The following is a 23,091-nucleotide window of genomic DNA, read 5'->3' as shown; positions in this document are numbered from 1 at the left end:
GCCTCGGTGAGGCAGACTCCATCACAGCACATAAGTGTCCACAGAGCCCCATGCAGACGCCTAGAGAAGAGCCAGCCTGAGTGCTCCGTCTGGCTCCGTGGTCGGTCAGTAATGGCCGTGACAACGTGCGGCTCCCAGACAGGGTTCATTAAAAGGGCCTGGTTCGAGCAGTCCATGTTTCCATGTTGAAGCAGATGTCCTTACTCACCCAAACTCCTGAAAGTCCTGCTGTGCTGCGTGGACCACTGAAAGAGGAGTTCTTTCCCCTCACCGGGAGTAAGGCTTCTCTTTGATTACATACCAAGCACTCCTCATTACATAATCTAAGTAAGGTTTGTGATCTCATATATGATACTGGTTTTTTTTTTAGAAATTTACTTATAGAAGTTTTAGAAAAGAAAGCATATGGCATAATTAATTGTTTTACCCGAATACATCAGCTGTGTTTAGACACGTCAGACGAAGGTTTGAATAGGCAGAAGATGTATGTTGAGACAAAAAGAACTAGAAATACAATTAATACTTATTTTAAATTATAGGCAACAGCCAGAAAACAGAGTTGAGTTTCTTTTTGGTGAAGTAAAATATTTAGCCTAACTGGAATTTTAATTCATTCAACTTTCTGGATAGAAAAGCATAAAACGGAGCGGCCAAATGTCTTCAGGGACTCCCTTCAATTACACTAGGACAGTGTGTTCGGGGGAGAGAAAGGAAGCCATGGCCCCGCTCCCCGAAACGTCTGGACGTTCTCTATTATCTTTGGTGCTGAGCCGACCTTTTTTCTTCCCCATGATGGAAATGAAACGTATTCCCCTGTGATTTCAAAGCAAGATTTACTTGGGGATTAGTTTAGTCCACCCAAAAGTAACTTGTTTTGCTTCTACCCGTGGTCACCCTGGAGTCTGATACAAAGGGCTCCCTGTATCTTTTCTGTTTTTCCCAGAAACGCAAGGACAGATGCTTGCAAGCTAAAAATCACTCAGAGAAAACAGATGTTCTTTTCCCTCTCCCAGAAGTTGCAGCTGTTCCAGGTCCATGGGGAATGCGGCAGATGACTTCCAAATGACAACGGAAGCTGGGAGGGTGGCTGTCACAGTGTGGGCACGGGGCTCCCCCAACGTGGCTGAATGACTGAGCAGATCACTGCGGGGAAATGAGGGCCCCGCTAGCCTGGGGGTGGCAGGCGGCTCACGAGAACCAAAGACACCCTTGTCTCTACACTTGGAATCAACAAGTATGATGCCCAAGACGACACAAGGCAGCAAAAGTGGAGGGAGACTGTTAAAATCCTAGCCGGAGGCACCAGGATAAAGCTTTTGTTTGTTGCTCAGAGAAAGGCAATCCTCATGGAAGAAAGCAGCCTGACTGCACCACCAGGGCAGACGGAGGCCAGGGCTCCTGCAGAGGGAAAAGCTGTCCTCGCAGAGTTGCAGGAGGCCAGACGGGCTGTAGCTGCCAGTTCTTCGTGCGACCAAAGCCGGTGACTAAACAACTGAGCGCCCACGGACTCTGCGTCCCCGGCACGGGCTCTGCCCTGGGCCAGCACTGGTGCTCCCTTCTGCGTGTAGACCGACAATCTGGCCGCTCTCCACAAAATAAAAAAAAACAATCCAGCATCTGGGAAACTGCCGCTCAAAGGAAGTTTTGAAGAGCTGCGCGTCTGATCACGTTTATGAAAACGTGCGTGAATTTCCTCCCTTTTCCGAGACTCTACCTTCTCATGTTCACGTCACTTACGTAGAAGCATAAACCCCAAACCCATTTTCTTTAGACAGTATAGAAAATTAATGGCGGCCGACAAATAGCGAACACAGAAAGTAGCGGCATGGACGCAGGGCAGATATTTGGAAGGAACTCTGAAATCAACTGTGTTTAAAAAGAACAAGCCAAAAACCTAGGAAAATAACCCAGCGGAATCACAAACAGACGATAAAACGGACCAATCGTATCGCTTCCTGGCACACCTCCCACTCGCCCCGCCAGGTTTTAATGTACTTAGAGTCTAACAACGTGAGGTCGAGCATATCCAGAAGCAGCAGGCGTTTTCCAGAGTCCTCTCGACTCGGGAGGCAGGTGGCCCGTTTACCTCAAATGATGAGTCGCGGTCCCTGAAGACCAGACCAGGAGAAAGAGCCGGAGGCAGAGCTCCGCGACCCGCCAGCCCCTCGGCCTCTGCCCGCGCTTCTGCGGCCCCCAGTGCCCGGGCGAGAGCCGGGGCGGGCCGCTCTGTCCTCGGTCCCGCCGGGAGAAGCCCACGGGGCAGGCCCGGGGAGGCTTCTCCCACAGTAACCTCGGTCCCTCCGTGAGGCCAGCTGCTTGCGGGAGCGGGCTGCGCAGAGATGGGCTGACACCGGCCCCGGCGGGGACCGCCCGCCTGCTGGACGGCGCGCAGGAGCCTCCAGGCCCGGGCAGCAGGGGGAGCCCCGTGGCAGGAGGCTCTGTGGGCCCCTCCTGGGCTGCCGCCCAACACCCCCCTCGGGGGCACGCTCCCAGCCCACCGCCCCTGCTCTCCTGCCGGCAGGGCCATGGGAGGGGCCGCGGGAGCGACTGGACAGGAAGGGGAGGGAAAGGAGGGACGGGAGGCAAACCACCCCAGAGAGCCGCTGGTGAAGAGCGTGCTGGTGACTCTTGTCTCCAGATTTTCCGTCTCTCAGAGCCCACGGGTGATTTCACCAGGGCCTTCGACATGGTTCCCTCGAAGACAGCTTCAAACAAAGGCCTAACGTTCCTGACGTGCTCACCCCTTTAAAGCCTGAACGTGTTTCTAAGGCATCTTTGATGCGTGGCCTGCTGGGAGGGGACCCTGCACCTCGGGCATTTAAATCGGGTTGTTCACAAACACAGTCCGGCCACAGCCCCGAGATCCCCGTTCAGGGGTGGGCCGGGGCACTGGCAGGTTTTAAAGCCCCCTGCGTGTTCCGGCTCTAAGTTATTACTGCCTCTGGATTAAATAAGCACCTTCCAATCAATCCCTTCCTAATGGGAACACTTGTGACGCACGCAGACCTGGCTCATGAGAGGGAAGAAGTCCCTGCTCTGCAGGTTGAATGTGAAGCTGCCAGGGGATGTTCTAGGGGGACCGTCCCGGCAGGCGTTTCTCTAAGTGGATCTGAGGCCTAGGGAGAGTCCAGGCAAGGCACTGAGATTTGGAAGCTCGGGCAGTAGTGAAGACCCTGGACTGGACGAGTGTGCAAAAGGACAAGCAGGAAAAGGAGGCCAAGCACTAACAGTAACCAAGGAAAAGAAAGGCGAATGAGACACTAGAAATTCCCGTCAGAGGAAGGCTGTCTCGTTCCCCAGACCTGAGGGCCCATGGCTGCAGTCCACCCCAAACAAAGCGGCTTATTAACCTTCGAGTGTTCATTAAAGGAACAAAGAGTGAACCACACCCCCACCTGGGGCAGAGAAAATCTTAGAAACATCTTTGGCAAGCTTTTATGAAAAGTCAAGACAAAAAGATTTTAGGGAAATGTGGTATTAATCACCCCCCAACACCACCAAGCCCCCAACAATTTCTGTTAGGATTTTACACCTACCATAGGCTTCAGCACTTGTGATCTTTGTGTTTCCTATGAACAAGACACGCACAAATACTTTTACAGCTTATTTTCTCTCAAATCCCACAGTTTCACTCAGAAAACTATCTACTGAAAAATAAAACTGTTTAAAACATGAACATGCTATTTCAGTGATTGCCTTTTGTATCATGCTTCATGGTCCTTTGTCAATTTATCCAGTTTTTAAACCACCAACATTGAAAGGAATGCTTTTCTAAAGACGGCATACCAGCAGGAGACCCACAGAAAGCTGTTACTGGGTGCTAACTTGGCATCTCCGGACTTACGTTCTTAACCACAGTGGATGCCTTCTAAGGCTCTTCCCAAGTGCTGACAAGAGAAGCTACTTCCAGAGGGCTCCCTCTGGGGATTTTATAGAATTGAAACTTACCATGAGAGAGAGAGAGACACAGAGAGAAAGAAGGGTCCCACAAAGAAACAGATTTAGGAAATGCCACATACTGAACTTCCCTTCAAGGCTCAGCAGCTCTGAGAATACTGTAACGGAAACCTACTAGACCCAACGTGTCCAAACATCTCATCAGGTAGCACCTACGAACATCTTCAAGAAGGGGGCTCATCCAGAAACACTCCCTTAGCTCGAACCCACCTTCAGAGCCTTCCGGCAGGTAGAAAGCAGCTCTCCAGTCAGTGTGAGACCCTCCCCCATCCACCCCACCCCCGCCAATCCGCAGAGCCCACTTATGTGCCAACTATGTGATAAAAGTGAGATTCAGCCTACAGACAAAGACTGAATAGGCCCGCAGACAGCGTGAAGGATACTGGTGGCAAATTGCATTATTCAGACTCATGAGATCCATGGGGTGCTCACGTTTTTTGATGACACGTCTAGACTTTTACAGTCAAACACCTCAACGTCCTCTAGTGCCCACACCTTTTCTTACCACACACAATGAGTAACACATGTATATCCATGTCAGACTAGCCAAGATACTGTCTTTCTAGAAAGTCTGGTGACTCAAGTTATTGCTTCAAGTTTGAAATGAGAATACAAGAAAAAAAGAGAGAGAGAAAGGGAAACTACAACAGAGGGCTCCAACAATGCTCATATCACATCATTCACACCTCTTACATGTGGTTTGAAACTCTCGAGTCTCTGATTAACCGAAGTGACGAAACACGGTTCGATTTTCAGGAACCGGGGTGGGGTTCACGTGCACAGCCTCGCAGGAGTCCCCGAGGTGGCCGGCCAGGAGCAGGACCTCAGGGGGAGCTGCAGAGAACCTGCACGCGCCCTCCTCCCATCCCCCGGAGGCCCCTCCTCCTACTCAGCAGCAAGAGGGTGGCGAGGGGGGGCACTGGGAACGGCCGAGAGACGCAGGGAGGGAACGGCAGCAAAGAGGCGAAACCCACCTCTGTCAAATGTTTCCAGTGTACTTCTTTTTTTTTTTTTTTTTTTTGGAGCAGATAACCACACTACTCTATAACAAACTAGGAGAACTCAGCGCATGTATACAATTGTCTGCTGTGGTCGAATACAGTTCAAACTAAGTTACCTGACCTTGAACAACACTCCTCTCTGGCCCTGCGGTGAGACCAGCACACAGGAGTCGCATGTGCTGGCGCCCACCTTGTGTGGCTTTCCCTTCCCCCTCCTTCAGTCGGGCATCTTTATTACGACAACCTCCTTGCTATCTCCCTCCTCCTGGACTTGGGCCCCAGCCACCAGAGCACTTATTCGGGGTGATAACTGCCTGGTTATGCATCTCCTTCCTTCACCAACCAAAGAAGGTCCAGGTGCAGAGCCCACACCTGCATCCCTGGCCCAAGTGAGGCGGGGCAGCAGGGCTCCGAGTGCCCAGAAGCAGGGAGGCGTGTGACACGGCAGCGGGGGGACAGCTGACGCGAGGGCCAGAGACCCTAGAACCTGGGCCTTAGCATCAAAGGAGAGGACGACCTTCGGACACAAATGAACAACACAGTCAGAACGTGCTGCTGCAGGGAGAGGCAGTGCTCAGAATCCCCAGGACTTGCTGCACACGCACAAAATCCCACTAGCAGTTTTTAAAAAGCAAACACCTGTGGGCTTGCCTGTGTGGAAAGACACTTCAAATCCCAAGTCATCAAGGGCTCACACACCTCAATGAATACGTTGGAAACATTTTCGGCTTGGTTTTTTTCAGTATGGCACAAGCGAGCACTAGTTAAATGTGCTCTAGGGGGCTTCCCTGGTGGCGCAGTGGTTGAGAGTCCGCCTGCTGATGCAGGGGACGCCGGTTCGTGCCCAGGTCCAGGAAGATCCCACATGCCGCGGAGCAGCTGGGCCCGTGAGCCATGGCCACTGAGCCTGCGCATCTGGAGCCTGTGCTCCGCAACGGGAGAGGCCACAACAGTGAGAGGCCCACGTACCGCAAAAAAAAAAAAAAAAGGGCTCTAGGGGGGCCAGTCTTAAACCCAACTGCCAAAGATCCCCGTTTACCAAGAGTGCTTTTTAGAAACAAGGTAAAGATAGACACAACCCCGCACACTTGTGGTGCACGCAGGAGGGCCAAGAGACCCAATCATCATTTGCTCAAAGAAGACAGCAGAAAGTCAGGCGAAGAACGTGCCACTGCTGTTGACAGCGACTCCGATGGACCCACTCTAATTTCCCCAATGTCAAACGGAGGCAGAAACTTGATTAAAACCAGAAAAAGTAATATCAAACTTGGTTCGCTATTAAACCAAGAAGCAAAGCTAGAATTAAATTCACTTAATAACCTCCAGTTCATAACCTCCTGCTCTCACATGGAAGTTGGGCTGTTACTGGCTCCCTTATATTAAAGCTGCTGTCGTTTTCGTCAGATAGTCCACGAATGAAAGAGCAAGGGACTGCAGATGGCTTAATGCACCTCTTAGAAAGTAAACACAATATGCAGGACCTGGAAAGTAAAAGAACATGTAAGAACCAGGAGATGATCCTCCCAATACTTTCCACACTAGCCAGAGCGAGCGCAGCTCCTAAGTGTGCCCGGGGGCTCGGGAAGGAGACCCTTACAACAGTCAGAAAGATGATCTTAACGGGTTGGAATAAGTTACCTGCCCCACCCTACCCCAAAAGTTAACAACGAAGATGTTTCCTTTCTTAAAAACGTGCACAAGTTGTCATAGAGGAAATGTCCGCGGGGAGGCGCCTCCCTGTTCCTCATGACGTGAGTCACCCCCCTGCAGTGACTCCCACTGACCAGAGCTCCCAGCAGCCCCTCCACGCGGTCCCTCGTGCTCTAGAACACAGCCCTGCAAAAACCAGGCCCCCGAGACCTCGCAACCCTGCACAGCCAGCAATCCTGCAACGCCCACGGGCTCACTCCACTCGTCACTGCCAGAAGGGGAGAAGTGAGGTCCATTAGCAAAGCCAGAAAGATCACACTCAGGTTAAAACCCATTTCTCTCAGCAGCCATACCTCCCCTTCCAAAGTTTTACATTCAACCAGTATAAGTGAAACTTGACTTCCAGCACCTTTTCCCAGGGAGACAAGTGAAAATTTCTCCTCTTTTCAACCAGAAACCTAAGCTCTTAAAGACAAAAACCAAAACGACAACAAAACTTTGCTAGGAAATACACTAATATTTTCTGCTGCATCTACTCCTTGAAGAATAAAGCAATACAGCAGGAGGACACAGGCTGTGCCAGCAGCAACCAAGCCGGTCCAGGGCTGCAGTCCGTTCCTAGGGAGACGAGGAGTTCCCGTCTGCCGTGCCTTCCCTGGGTCAAGATCTGGAGCAACACCTTCTAGAATCTGAGAGCTTGGTCTCTAATTTGCACACGCACCAGACTCAGGCGGAGGACCCACCACAACAGTTGACAGCAGACCCGTCAACAGTGTCCCCCCAGATCAGGCAAGAAGGGAAACAGACTCTGTGCAAATTTGTCCCCAAAGCAACAGCGGCTCACAGTGACCAGAGTTAAGCCCGACGTGCGGTGAACTACAGACATAGAACCACAAAGGGCCGACCGTGAGTTCACGAGCACCACCTCAGGGGAATCCCCATCCTCATCCGGAGAAAGCGGCCACAGCTGCCTTGCACTCCACTCATTCCTAAGCCCCGTGGAAACAGGGTTACTCGTTACCTGATGAGGCAGAACCCTAGCCCTGGCTGGAAACAAGAGAGAAAGCCTCAGGGCCTCTGACACACGTGCACGAGGTGTGGATGGGGGCAAAGCTCGGGCTGACCAGGAGGGCGCACGTCTGCCTGGGCGGCACCGACAGCAGCTTACCTCCGTGGAAGTCTGTCCGTGTTGGGGGCATGTGCCCACTGTCCATCGGGCTGCCATCCCTTTGAGGAGAGGGAGACATGGATGGGAACCAAAGGATCTTCTAAAGGCAAGTTCTTACCGCAAGCTGGCCCAAAGGTCCCTGCAATCAAAGAAATCATTGTGGTTTTGCATTTGGCATATTTATGCCCCTTTTCTTCTAGGGACAAGTCTGTCAGCCTCTGAATGGATCTCCACTTTCAGAACACAAAGTGTCCAGAAATACAGCTAGCTCCACCTAGGTAAGGAATGCAGGAGATGGGAGAAGGGCAAGGGGTCTTGAAGGCACACCCTGGTGCAGAGAGCAAGCGTAAGAGCATTTCCTTCTCAAAAAGGAGCCAGAAATCAATTGTCGCTTTTAAAGAACCAACGTTTTCTACCAAATACTTCAACACAAGCAAACTCCACCTCTTCATACCCGTTCAAAAAATGGGACCAATAGTGACTCCAAAATCTACACGGCACTCTATACCAGCCCTAGCTAAAAGCAAGGGAAAACGCTTCTATACGAGGAAAAGAATGTGGGTGATTAGCTTCCATAAGCACTGGTCTATAAGCAACCTCGCCATTGGCCTAGCTCCGCTGAGTCCCATTTATGACAGGGAAAATTCATTAGATCGAATTGAAGCACGTAATCAGAAAGTCAATCTCACACTAAGTCAACAAAAAATCATCAAAGTCCAGGAAACTAAGTTAAATACCTAATCCAGTGTAACAAATGCTTGGTCTACTTAACAGGTTACATAAATTGCTTTTAGCAATTCAACCTGCAGTAAGCCAACCACTACCCAATGCCAAAACATCAATACTTCCCAACTAACTGCACCGCTAGCAAAGCTATCTATACATTCTACTGCATATAGTATCAACAATTTCCTTCTTTTCAAAAAATTCCTCTTTCCTTCAAAGAAATACCTGAAGATGTTTGATACACGCCACCGCAGTAATGCGAGTAACAGAAATCAGAACACTGTTGCGTCACCTGTGCATCAGGCATACAAAGAAAGGAGGCATTTCACAGGCGACCACAGAACCATCCTCAGGTGAGGAAAAAGACAGGCGGCGCCAACAGGACAGCTGCGGGACCACAAAACCAAAGGGGGGTTCTTGGAAGAGACTGGGCGCAAGCAGAGGTGTGGGAGGGACGGGGCCGGCCCGCAGGGCTGGTGGGATGGAGGTTCTGGCCGCTGAGGCAGCTCCAGGGCCGCGAGGGAAGCCAGATGCCCGGCACCAACGGGGACTCTGCAGCATCAGCTAGGCTTCTGATCTCCGTCAGAGGGGCCACGGCTCCTGGAACAAATGCAAATTCGTGCGGCCGACACACATGAGCTACAGAGTGAACATCAGCTCTGCGTTAGAGATCGAATAAAACAATTTCCACGTGCCAGGCAAGAATTTCTCCCGTTGGACTACCTGGGAAATAAGGTGGCAGTAAGTCAAAATTCCACACTGGGACAGTACGGCCCTTTGAAGACGACATTTTCCAGCCTCAGAACCATGGCAAGCGTGACACGGTGACCCCGGGCCAGGAGCCCGCAGGTCCCCCATCGGGCTAACCTGCTCAAACTTCTGGTGGGCGCTGCACGGCTGCGTGCGAAGGGAACGCGGACGCGCGAGCCGATGCCCAATTCCACAGAACGGTGGTGGCGGACGGCGGACGCTGCAACACCGGCCACGGCAGCCACCGAGGGCGGGACCCACGGAAGCCTCCCTGTCCAGCCCTCTCCCTTCTCGGGCCCCTGGCCCTGGGACTCTGGGAAGCCCGCGCTCCTTCCAGCCCCAAAGGAAAATCCTGCTTGGTGGGAGCCGACAAGGTGGCCTCTCCGTGCCACGGTTTTCTGCTCTAGAGGACAAGAGGTGGGGGCCAGGGGCCTCCAACGCCCTTTCCCGCTCTAACAGCCTGGGATTCCAACTTCTCTGTGCACGAGAAGTGTTTCACGAAACGGCAAGCTAAGCTGAATCAGATGGATATGAACTTAAAAGATCAAGGTGTCCGATCTCTCTCTTTTGCAGGTAAGGACACAGCTCCGACAGCAGGTGACCAGCCACACTTCTGGCTTCACTCAGAGCCGAGATGGCATCTTCAGAGGTAGGCGGACCGTCTCCAGATCTAGAACTTGGGGTCAGAATGGCTAGAAAAGTACGGAGAAGTGACGGATACGGTACAAAGCAAACCATCGCCCAGCCCCCCCGCCCTTTTCTAAGTAGGCTTCATCTCCAGCTTGTTTATGATTTTTCCCAAAACCAAATCTGCAGACGTCTCCCCGCAATCCCCAAACTTTTGTTTTCAGTCAAACTGGAGCTGCATTATCCCACCAACCTACCTGGCTCAAAACGCGGAGGGAAGGTACCGAAGTGGAACTTAAAACCAATGTATGAAGAAGATTTAACATTACAGTAAATTCAGAAACATAAAGAACTGTGTGCTCACCAAGGCTGTCCAAGCCACCCGGAGCCCCCCTTCTTCCCACGGCCTCCTGCCACTTACGGTACTCCTGTTTGTCTCGGACCGACCCCAGCAAAGGGAGAAACAATTCCATGTTGCCACACAGGGCCTCTCCCAGCTGCCACCTGAGAGACTCTGAGGCATCAACCCACAAGCCATCCCTTCCCGCCGGTTGCAAAACACAAACGTCTCCTCAACTCAACACACAAGCCAGCGCACGGTGTTCTCAGCTGTCATTTGAGCCGCGTTAGCCCTCCACCCCAGAACCCAGAGAAAGTTTAGGAGCCGAGATGCAGAAGCGCCAGCCCCAGAAGTGAGTCAATACTCGATGATCAACTGAACAACCAGCTAAAATGCTGTCTCAGCATCCTTCCTAACCCATGACCGGGAAAGAAGTACTGGGGAGAGAATCGGCAATGGGAACCCTGTCCAAGGCCAGGTCAGGTTCTATTTTCCTATTCTATCTGTGAGCACCACGCAGAACTCAACAGAACAAAACCGACATGTAACGGAGGGGGACTGGACAGCTCTCAGCTAATAAAACAACTCTCGGAGCCTCTTGGCAACAGCAACTAGAGAAGACTTTCCCTGCTCTATGAAACCAATTTTTTTTTCTTAGAAATTAGAAAGGGCACACTTTAGATCTGGCTGACTCCCATCTACTTACATCAAGACTGAAAGAGAAAAATCACATAACTATCTTCAAAATAACAGGAAAAAAGTATGTGCTCTTGTTTGTTTGTATAAAAACAAGACAAAAAAAAGTCTAACCAGGAATAGAAGCAGACTTCCTTAATGGAAAAACAAACAAACAAAAAAGAGGCCACACATGAAAATTCTATAGCAAATACCATACTTATTAAAGAAAAATTTAAGATGCATTTCTTTAAGGTCAAAAACAAGGCAGGTGTATCGCTCCCGTCACTGCCAGTCGACAGTCTAGAGGTCACGGCCAAAACATAGGATGCAAGACGGTGATATGAATGGACGGGAGCACAAGAAACCATCATTGTCTGTAGATGTGAACATATGCATAGAAAACTAATGAGTTCAGCAAGATTGCCAGAAACGATGTGAAAAAAAAAAAACAAACTCATTCCCTTAAACTAAGCAATAACCAATCCGAAAATATATCTCTCAAAATAGCAATAAAAACTACGTGCCTAGGAACCAGCCCGATCTTCAATTTTAAACTGTATTAAAGCTCACATAAGACAACCTAACCAGAAAAAAGGCATTCACAGTCAAGGATGGGATGACTTAAGATGTCAATTCTCCTCAAAAATCAATGCTTAGGGACTTCCCTGGTGGTGCAGAGGTTAAGAATCCACCTGCTAATGCAGGGGACACGGGTTCAATCCCCGGTCCTGGAAGATCCCATGTGCCGCGGAGCCACTAAGCCCACGTGCCACAACTACTGAGCCTGCGCTCTAGAGCCTCCAAGCCACAATTACTGAGCCCACGTGCCTAGAGCCCGTGCTCCGCAACAAGAGAAGTCACCACCATGAGAAGCCCACGCACCGCGACGAAGAGTAGCCCCCGCTCGCCGCAGCTAGAGAAAGCCTGCGCGCATCAACAAAGACCCAACGCAGCCAAAAATAAATTAAAAAAAAAAAATCTTCCTGGGTTGGGACATACGGTTAAAAAAAAAAAAATCAATGTTTAAACTTCAGTAAGATTTTAAACAGAAAATGTACAAACTCATTTTTTGCATGTATGTGGGCAGAGGTGGAGACGGTTATCACTCCAGATATTACGACTTAAAACAAGGCCAAGGTAATAACAATTCACACACACACAGACCATGAATGATACTGGCCCAGGAAAATAAAACAGAAAATCCGGAAATAGCCTAGACACATATGAGACTTTGGTATATGATATAACATCATACGCGAGTGGGGAAAATACTGTTTTATACAATAGTGTTAGGAAACTTATCTCTACATGGAGAAAAATAAAATCCCTACTTCAAACTGTATATCAGACAGATAAAAGATCTAAATGTAAAAGGCAAAATTATAAAGCCAACAAAAGAAAAAATTTAATATATTTTTAACCTTAGGAAACAAGTAGGTTCCTTAAACAGGATCCCAAAAGCAGAAATCAGAAGGTAAAAACGGATGGATTTAACTACATTAATATTAAGGAGTTTTTTCAACGAGACACCTTGAAGTTAAAAGCAGGATAACAGTCAGAGAAAATACTCGTGGTATCTCAAACTGATACAGAGTAACTTCAATATACTTATCAAACACTAAAATACAGGAAAGCCAATGGAAAACTAAAAAAAATATGAACAAAATTCAACAGAGTAAGAAATCCCAAGGGGTAAGAATATATGAATAGACACTCACACCTACTATTAACAGAAATGCAAATAAGCATAAAAAATACTATATTGTACTTATGGGATTGGGAAAAGTTAAAAAGTTGTATATCGGGCTTCCCGGGTGGCGCAGTGGTTGAGAGTCCACCTGCTGATGCAGGGGACACTTGTTCGTGCCCTGGTCCGGGAAGATCCCACATGCCATGGAACGGCTGAGCCCGTGAGCCATGGCCGCTGAGCCTGCGCGTCCAGAGCCTGTGCTCCGCAACGGGAGAGGCCACAACAGTGAGAGGCCCGCGTACCGCAAAAAAAAAAAAAAGTTGTATATCAATGTCGGCAAGGAAGTAGACAATCGAGGCCCAACATCGCTAGCCATGAGGGGAATGCAAACCAAAACCACAATGAGATACCACTTCACACCCCCTAGGGTGGCCATAATCAAAGATGCCAGGAGGATGTGGAGGAATTAGAACCCTCACTCACTGCTGGTGGGAATGCAAAATGATGCAGGTGCTTTGCAAAACAGCCTGGCAGTTCCTCAAAGGGTTAAACACAGGGTTACCATGTGACCCAACAATTCCACTCCTAGGCATATACCCAAGAGAACTGAAAACATGTCTACACAAAAACTTGTACACTAATGTTCATGGCAACATTATTCCATTTTAATAGCCAAAAAGTGGAAACAGCCAAAATGTTCATCAACTGACGAATGGGTAAATAAAATGTAATATATCCATACAATGGAATATTATTCAGCAATAAAAAGGAATGAAGTACAGACACATGCTACAACTCAGATGAACTTTTTGAAAACATTACGCTAAGTGAAACGGGCCAGTCACAAAGGCCACATACTGTATGATTCTGTTTACCTGACATTCCAGAACAGGCAAACCTATACGGAGACAGAAAGCACCTAAGTGTTTGCCTGGGGCTGGGGAAGCTGGGAGGAAATAGGGAGTGACCAGTAACAGGCACGGGGTTTCCGCATCAGATGATGAAGATGTTCTAAAGTTCACTACGATGATGGCTACAACTCCATGAATATACTAGAAACCACTCAACAGTGCATTTTAAGAGGATGAATTGAATGGCATGTGAATTATATCTCAATAAAGCTTTTCTTTTTGAAAAAAGGGAGAAAGAAGAACCAGCAAAAAAACCTCCCACTGCTAGTGTGAGTGTAAACGGGTGAAGCTATCCTGAACAACATGGTAGTGTAGGGGTGGGAACGGGCATATCTGGGGGGGGCCTGCCCCAAGCCCCATCAGTTGTATTAATAAGTGTCCTACTCCAGAGTGCTGCACAAGTAAGTCATACGAAAAGATACTCAAAATCCTAAGTCATTACAGAAAATGCAAATTCAAACCCTAATGGGATACCATTACACACCTGCTAAAAGGGCTAACCTGAAAAAACTGACAATACCAAGTGTTGACGGGAATGTAAACTGACACAGACACTGGAGAATTAACCAGCAGCCCTACGTCTAGGCGTTTACCCTGGGGAAATGAAAACTTACGTCCATACAAAAACTGCACATGAATGTTAATAACATTATTCATCACCGCCAAAATACGGAGACAAACCAAGTGCCCTTCAATAGTTAATATAGTATATAATATACTATAGTATTATATATATATACACAATACATATTATATATTGTATATATACAATAGTATATATAGTAGGTATATATTCCTACAACAATACACCATTTGCCAATAAGAAGGAACAAACATTTGAAACATGCACGGATCCCAAACACATTATGCTAACTGAAAGAAGACAGTAACAAAAGGTGTGTGATTCCACTTATATGACATTCTAGAAAAGGTAAAACCACAGGGGCAGAAAACAGATCAGTGGTTGCCAGGGACTGAGGGTGTGGGGGGAGAGATGGTCAGGAGTTCTTTGGGATGTTGGGGTGTTCTGTATCCTGCATGTGCTGGTGGTTTTAAGAATCTACATATGCGTTAAAGTGTGCAGAACTGTAAGAATTATACACCTCAGAAAGTTAATTTTACCGTGCGCAAATTTTAAATAATTATGTGGGAGGAAAAAATAAACTCATACATAGTACATGAACAACGTTTTATCTACTCAAGACACACATATTCAAAGACATATCAAAACGTGTCCTACAAGAGAAGGGTGGTAGGGATGAAGGATGAAATAATAAAAAATAAAAAACTGGCCAAAACAGAAGAAGCTTACATAGATCGATGATGATGGTGCCACAAACTGAAAACTATGAAAACACAGCTCAACTCTCCCTTATCTGATGTCCATAAATGGCAAAGGGGAAAAGAAATACAATGAGAAAATAACACTTGACTTAACGGAACAGGCCACTTGATTGGCTGGGCGGTTGGTTCAAAGCCCAGAGGGGCTGTAGGAAGCAGAGCTGTGCTTTAGCACCAAGAGTAACACACCAGGCTTAAAACAACAACAAAAAACTGAAGATACACACGGGGTAAAAAAAAAAAAAAAAAAAAAAAGCCAGGTATCAACATCTCGCTTGTCTTTTTTTTTTCATTAATGCTACTCTAATGACCAAGGCCAACAATGAAAAACAGATTGTTACTTCTGACCTTGGTCATCCATCAGTTTTCGAGAAAACAATGCCAACTGCTAGCCATAAGGGCCTCCAGGTATACAGCTCCACTCCCAATGTCAAGCAACGTCCTAGGGAATATTAACTCTGCAGTAAGTGCAGCGTTCAGGGAGAATCACACTTCCCATCAAGACACCCTGCAGTGAGGGAATGTTCCCTCTCCCTGTGGTGAACTGCACCCCTAGGAAAGGAGACCGGGGTTGTTTTCTACTGCTTTACTCAAGGAAGCCGAGTTTCGGATGAGCACTAGACAGAAAGCGTCATGGTCAATATCTAGGCGAACAATCCTCGCCGTTATGTTCGGAGGACTCCTCACAGCCTTTGTTCCATCTTACATCCGAACAAAGGTACCCGGGAGAAGCATCTTTTGGATCCACTATCCCCAAATGCTGTCCGGGGTTTCTTGTGAGCCTGGCACACAAGGCTGCGCGGCTTTGAGCAAAACAAAATCACTGTCCAAGTTTGGACACATGCTACTCACAGCGCTCGCAAAGCTCACACTTGCTCTGGCCACAAAACTGCGTGGGAGTAACCAAGGTCTCTGAGACTGTTGTCTTCAATACTCTTGGGGCTATTCCAAGCACCCCCAAGGCCAGCCCTGGAAACACTGTTCCTTCTATATTCTGGGACCAAAGACCACCATCCATTCCACAAGCAGCACTGTGAGCATCTGGGCTGGTGATTCTTTGTAGCAGGACGTGTAGTGGCATCCCTGGTCACTACGGGGTGACCTACAGGGTGCCGGCAGCACCCCAGCCCCGCCCCGTCGTGACAACTGAAAATGTCTCCAGACACGGCCACCTGTACCTTCAGTGCAGGAGGGTACACGTGGGGCAGTCAGAAGAGGCACAGAGAGGTACCGGTACTACGTTTAGGTGGCTTGGCCCCAAAGTCACGTGCTCCTGTCACAACCCCAAATCTGCCTTCTCCATACGGCGCAGCCCGCCTTTCTCCTCTGCCCTCTACACTGGGCATCTTGACCCCGGTTCAGTTAAGCTGCGATCACCGTTCCACGTGCACGACACCATTAGTACCTGATTGTCTTCATCTCAAGGAGAATGTGCCAGGCTCTATCTTCGGGAATAGGAAAGAAGTGAATGAGACAGGACCTGTGAGCTTTTGGAAGAAGCCCCGAGGCAAAGGAGAGTCCACACACACCAGGCACATAGCTCAACTCAACTGCTTCCCAAGACCAATAACCCATCTATATTCCTCACCGTGTCTAAAACCAGAGGTCAATGCAAGAGCAGGATTTGCCATGGGGCGGTCAGGAGGGAGGTGAGTGAAGATAAATTCAGACAATGTACCCTAACAGATATGTTCATTGTCATGTGGCTACACTAGTCATTCTTCTCTGAGCGATAACGAGATCATGAAATCATAATACAATATGCGCAAGGGAAAGAGTATAGTTTAGTCTGGGTTTTTTTGGCTATGAAGCGTAAGAGGCTGATTACATTCTATTGCCCAAGCTAGGATGCTTCTGAAAGTAAAGAGTCCGCTATTTTAATAGTCATGCTGGGGCAAGAAGTGAACACAGGGGGTGGATGGTAACCTCCTGAGGAGCCTCATTCAAAGACACCAGCCATTTATATAATATTTTTTCACTTCTTTCCCTAAGCGTAAAATGGGTGGGACTTCTGTTTCATCAGGAACTACTACTTTCCCTTTGGGGAAGGAAGGAAAGGGGATAAAGAGCAAATCAGAAGTCCAAAGAACATAACTTTAAAAAATTACCCCAAAATGCGTCTAATGTACATAACACACACCGTAGCAGAATCATCTGCACTTACATACAACGCTAAAACACATAAAGGGACTTTCCTGTATTCGTTTTCTGGTGAATCCAATTGGTAAAACTACCCTAAAAGTTTTTAGGAACTGAAGAAAAACTTACTCTTAAGTCAAGGATCTGAACCCACTATTAGACAACTACTCACTCAATGGACATGTTTCCTTAATAGCGAAACTACAACAAAAATGACTAGGACAAGTAAAGGTTTGATAAACACAGTTTTGTTTTGTTTTGTTTTGCCTTGTACCTGATTTGCTTTGGTGAAACTGGCCTGATGTTTGAGAGTATTAAATAATTTATTATGAAAGAAAATGATAACCCTAATTTTTAGTGTGCTAATAATGTTTTTACAACTCATAAATTTTGAGTTAGTTGGCAAAATAACTTTTCCCTTAATTTAAAAAAAATTCTTAAATTAGCACTTACTAAAAATCCCCTAACATGCCAGGCACTTTACCTATCTGATCTCAATCTTTATAGTAATCCTGTAAGATAAGTATATTTATCTGAATTTTGTCCTTGAGGAAGTCCACAGCTTGAGAAACATCCAGACAGTTAAGTAACTGTAGTAGGATCCAAACTAAAATCCTGGCTTATAACTCTAAGTGAATCTCAAAGTAGAGATTCTAAGAGGCAGGCAATCTCCCCAAGACAAAAAAAAAACCTTAAGAGCTGTGTTGCTGAATGGAATGAGTAGCTCTTGTGAACGCTGCTTAAAAAGAAATCAGGGGCTTCCCTGGTGGCACAGTGGTTGAGAGTCCGCCTGCCGATGCAGGGGACACGGGTTCGTGCCCCGGTCCGGGAAGATCCCACATGCCGTGGAGAGGCTGGGCCCGTGAGCCATGGCCACTGAACCTGTGCGTCCGGAGCCTGTGCTCCACAGCGGTGAGAGGCCCACGTACCGCAAAAAAAAAAAAAAAAAAGAAAAAAAGAAAGAAATCAGGCTCAGACGCCTCTACAGCACCTCACTGTCCACTGTTACAATCTTATCATGTCTTCACTGCCTAACTTAAAAATAAAACCAAAAAAGTCTCTCTCTCTCTCCCCTGCACACCACCCCACCCTCTACGGTTTCATTGTGACCTTGTAGATGGTATTTTTGCGGTAAAAAAGCTCCAGTGGTATAATGGTTGGGATACGAAGGCTTCTGGTTAATATTCTAGCTGGTTTAATTTCCCCAAAATTAAACAAACTACAGCAAATGAAGTTCTTCTATGGCATGTGATAATCTTCAAGACCTTCCCGGCCCTCAGCTTCATCAATACAAACCTAAGTTTTCACTGTTGCACTATTCCCCCTCCTCCCTGAATTGTCAGTTGTTATTTCTGTTTTTACTATTTCGGGAAGAAACATGCTACAGAGCAACTCTGTAATTCGATTATAGCTACACAGTCAAAACTCACGCCCCTCTCCTGATCTTCAGTAACATTCAGTATATTTAGACCACTTAGCTATTGTTTTCAATTTCTCCTTCTGGAGTACAGGATTGAAACGAAAACGTAATTATGAGATCTTCTAATGCAAATCCAGCAAAGGAGAAACCAGTTTCTGCTCATTTCCTCTTTACCCAGTCTTGTTGTGTAAAAGTCCCTCAACACAAGGTGAAATCCTGAGGCCCTCTCCCCCATCACCACCTAAACAACTAAAACGACCAGCTCTGAGAGCTACGGGGAGTTTTAGAAGGGCAGTAAAAACCACACAAGGCACAGTAATTTTCAACTTTGTGTCAAAGACCCATTCATCTTACACATGAATTTAATTTGTATCTTACTTGACAGTTTGGATCGTATTGATTAAACCTCATAATGCGACCAAGACGATGGGAGAACAGCCTCTGGCTCATGACGGAGGGTCTTCCTCTGGGCCAAGGCATCTCGTGCAACTTCTCTCACACCAAGAACGGGCAGAACGTCGGGTCTGGATTCCTGTCCGGCTCAACTTACGGTAGTTACTAGTACTGTTTAACAAGAGCAGTCCACGTGTTCTCATCAAATTTGACAGAAAGGCTTAAGAAATTAAGGGCAGCTTTTCATGACGGTGGTATTATTCCTGGCATTCCTGAGGCAGTTACCTTTTCTGAAGGACAATCTGCCTGGTAAAATACATAAAGCACTACAGACAAAATTATCACAGCTCTTCATCCCACCTGAGGACAGTCAGTGGAGAAAGTCGCCCCAGCGGTCGCTCCACCCACCTCGTGCAGAGAAAGGGGCCTTGGGAAGGACCGTCTAGCTCAGCCCCAAGCCCGTCTGCTCTGCTGCGCAGCGCACGATTAGACGGCAGTTCCCAGCCCCTCCTGGTTAGGTGCGGCCGCGTGGCCGAGCCTGGCCGGGGGTTGTGAGCAGAAACAAGGGGCCCTGTGTCCTAGCCTGGGTATACGAGAGCTCCCCTCAGGGGCCTCCAATTTCGCCCCCATGCTGACTGAAGGCAGCCGAGCACACCCACGTGTGGAGTAAGGAAGGCAGAGCCGCAAGACATAAGGAACCTAGGTTCCTGAGCAACTGCTTGGAGGAAAACCACCCATGGATCAGGGCTATGAGTGAGCAAGAAATAAACTTCTATCATATTGAGCCACTAAAAACCTAGGGTGTTTATGCCAGCAACTGACATTAGGTTAACTACATAAATGCACTGGCCCACTACAGAACAAGGTTGGATTGACTTGGAGTGAGCAACTCAGGAAAGACAGGACGTACCAGATGGAATCTCTAGATACGTACAGTCAAGGTGACACCACATTTGGCCACAATAAAGCAATCACCTCGCCATGCAGTAAAACATTCCGCTGAGGAGCCCAGGCTGAAGGAGACACCTGCAAACCACTGATCCTGAACTTCCGCGGCAGTCAGATATTAGCTGGTGTACGTCAGCAAGAATCTGTGAGGATCTTCCACACTTCCTTTGCCGAAACTACCATAATTCACATTAAAATCCAACATACCACATGAAACCTAACTCTGAATTCCCTATGCAACTATTCCGACGTCATTTCACAAAGGGTAACTGATACAGTAGACAGAGTTCAAGTTGAGTCTCTTCAGCTGTTGAGTTTTTCCTCAACGGAAGTTTAACATAAAGAAGACCTCTGCTTTCCCTATGGAAGTCACAGATGCTCTCCTCTCGGATCATGAATATGACAAAGCTACCGTGCTCCCCTCTTTGCCTGGTCAAGACCCAAGCTGCATCCTCCCCCCTCACAGTAACATTCACGGCTACCGTGGGCTACCCTCTCTCCTCCTTGCTTCCACTTCAGTGGACACGTCCTCCACTACAAGGTAATGTCAGAGATAAATGTGAATAAATAAACCCAATCAATTAAGGAAGGAAATTAACACTCCCTAAGTACCCACTACATGCCAGGTACTTTCACATACTCAGTTCTATTTAATCTTTGCAACAACGAGGTGTACACCATAATTTTCCATTTTACAAATGAGGAAGTAAAGAAGTTTTAAAAAAAACTCAAAGTCCAGGACAACTGACTCCGAAACTCATTCTTCCCCTTTCAAAATGCTGCATTTTGACCTCTGACATACTGCCATTCTTTAGGCAATTGAAAAAACATAGAATTACCGTCCAATTTTTATTTCCTTTAAATATTCATTTTAGTGAATCAACAGTTCTCGAATATTCCACCCTCCCACTTACACCTTATTATTACATTTCCACGAAATCAAAGCCTGCACCAGCCCTCTGACACCAGAACACGTGGAGGGCTACGACACGGAGAACTGAGAGGATGGACCCAGGGCAGGAAGAGGCCTAGTCCTACATTATCCAGGCGTATTGCTGCCTCCCTTAGGAAAAAGTTCTTTCTACCTGTGAAGCTTTCATTTCCACAGAGAATTGTTTCAGAAATTTCTTCACCAATTCTTAAGATTTCCAAAACCCCATTTGAAAGATACGACATTTCTAAGTGCAGTGGAACGGGCATATGTCAAGGAACTTGAAACACAAGGGACGATCTCAAACTCTTCTAGTGGTAGAGCACAACGAGTACAACACGCTTCCACGCAGGGCTGGGAAACCGTCTTTAATACGATTCTTTCCCACTTGAAGAACTGCGTGAAGATCGAGGACAATCTGCGGTGTTGTATTATAGCTACTACTTTGTTTAAGTAATTATTTACTAACTGAGAATTCTTCAAAGTCAAATGTAGGTAAACCAGCTCACTAATCAACATTCTCAATTCTTAGCAGTTTAAAAAAAAAAAACAGCACTAAATTAAAACACATTTGATAACTGAAAATATCAAAAGACTAATATCCTTAGGTTGGCCTGAGTTTTTATCACAAACCATGCTAAAATTAGGTGACGAGTAGTTGTCGTTATAATAGCTTAAGAAATGCACTTCTGATGACAAAGTCTCACTCAGAAATACTTTGCTTGAAAGGGAGTTTCAACATCGAACACTTTTCACCAAAAATACATTCTATCAGTAACATTTAAGATAACAGAACCTTTGACTGCGAAGGTCAGAACACTTCTCCTTCCTCTGAAAACCTGCTGTGCTATTTATCAAAGTCCTTCCCGTCCAAGGCTCGCGTCTCAGTCAGGTGCTGCATGGTGGAAAACCGCGTCTGCACCTTTAAGCCTTACCTTCAGATAGGATCCATAATATTTGGTTACGTAGGGACTGTCACACTGACTCAGCACTGTGATCTCCTGCTGAATGTCCTCTATCTCATCTTCAGCCTCTTCCAGATCAATGATTTTTATGGCGACCACTTTCTGAGTCCGATTGTCAATGCCCTTGAACACCTCGCCAAAAGAGCCCTTCCCGATTTTCTCCAGTTTGGTGAAAAGCTCTTCTGGATCTGCTTTCAGGTTCTGGAGGAGAGAAGGAAAAGAAGGGAAACGTCAGTGACTCACAGGGCTATGACTGCTTCGTCCTTGTATTGATAACATACATACCACGGTCTTTCAAGGACCGATACGGTTTCCTCACTTAAGGATCAGGCTGCGGTGACCACAGGCCTTCACATTCGGGACACAAAGATTTCTAAATCTCACCTGCGTGTGCACATTAGACTATGAAACACGGCAAGTGTGCAAACAAAAACAATGACCCAGCTAGATTATAAAAACTGGGGAAAGCTCCAGCTTTTGTATAATTAAAGTAAATAAATACCAGAACACTTAGACATGTGGACTTATTGAAAAAAATCACTCTTGTCTAAGCAAAAATTCTACTTTTCTCCCCATGCTCCCCCCTCAACTCTCTTAATTCAGGTAGGTATATACTAAAACATAGGTTAACTAGCATCCTCATATGACGGGGGGAAAAATGTACGCCCTCACTTAATTGTTTCAGAAGAGGCCATGTCCAACATATACAGTCTCATGCATCTTCGCTTACAGCTACTGCCTTGGCCTAAGTATTTTAACCAGACCCAGGAAACAATAAGGAACCTGTTTTCTTTTGTCAGGTGAACATCATACCCTTGAAAATGGCTTCTAAAAGCTCTTAACCACCAACGTGATTAGCTGAAAAACACACACAGCCTACACTTCCTAGGCTTCAGCTGTAAGGACTCCAACACCCAGCCCAACAGCTCCCTGACCAGAGAGAAGTGTGAGCTGCTGGGTTCTCGATGGGCAGCACCTGTCAGCCCCAGGCGGGCGAGAGGGGTGACGCTGACACTTCGCAAGGAGAGCTAGGCACGCTGCACATCTCACTACGCTGAGCCGCTCAGGCTGCAGCCCCACGGGGCAACAGAAGGCCCGGGAGCCGCCCACCCTTCCCTGTGAAATAGCAGGGAGGAAGAGGACGGTTGAAGGAGGAAGGACACCAGACACGGAAGAGGGACCCACAGAACATAAGGGGTCACAGACACAGAACTACGGCAATCTGGGCGGCACTGGGTTAACCGAGCCTTGTGGGCGAACCGGGCGCCCCACTAACCTGCCGTCCCAGGTGAACCCGCAGAGTGGTCAGCGGTGCTTCCGAGGAGAACTGACACCCACCAGCCCCCTTCCCACGTGAACGGACCCCAGTGACACAGGCGCGAACGGACACCACAGAGGCCCCGCATGAGACGGCACAGTGAACAACGTGAAAGCTCACAGGTCTCATCCATAAACG

At 47.5% G+C, this 23,091-nt stretch overlaps 1 protein-coding gene across 3 annotated transcripts in view; it reads right to left on the bottom strand.

Moving 5' to 3' along the window:
- STK24 (serine/threonine kinase 24) overlaps nucleotides 1–23,091 on the bottom strand; it is a 107,260-nt gene that overhangs the window by 37,559 nt on the left and 46,610 nt on the right. For 2 of the 3 annotated variants that reach the window (XM_033435103.1, XM_049701181.1), the window contains one exon: nucleotides 21,606–21,836. In XM_033435103.1, coding sequence (XP_033290994.1) covers nucleotides 21,606–21,836 — 231 coding nt within the window. Of the gene's footprint in view, nucleotides 1–7,776; nucleotides 7,916–21,605; nucleotides 21,837–23,091 lie in introns of those variants that run through there. The other variant, XM_033435104.2, reaches the window with a different exon arrangement.

This window comes from Orcinus orca, chromosome 18 (assembly GCF_937001465.1).
Source record: "Orcinus orca chromosome 18, mOrcOrc1.1, whole genome shotgun sequence".
NCBI classification, from domain to species: Eukaryota; Metazoa; Chordata; class Mammalia; order Artiodactyla; family Delphinidae; genus Orcinus; species Orcinus orca.
The sequence above is the reverse complement of the archived record's forward strand: the minus strand, read 5'-3'. Positions and strand labels throughout refer to the sequence as shown.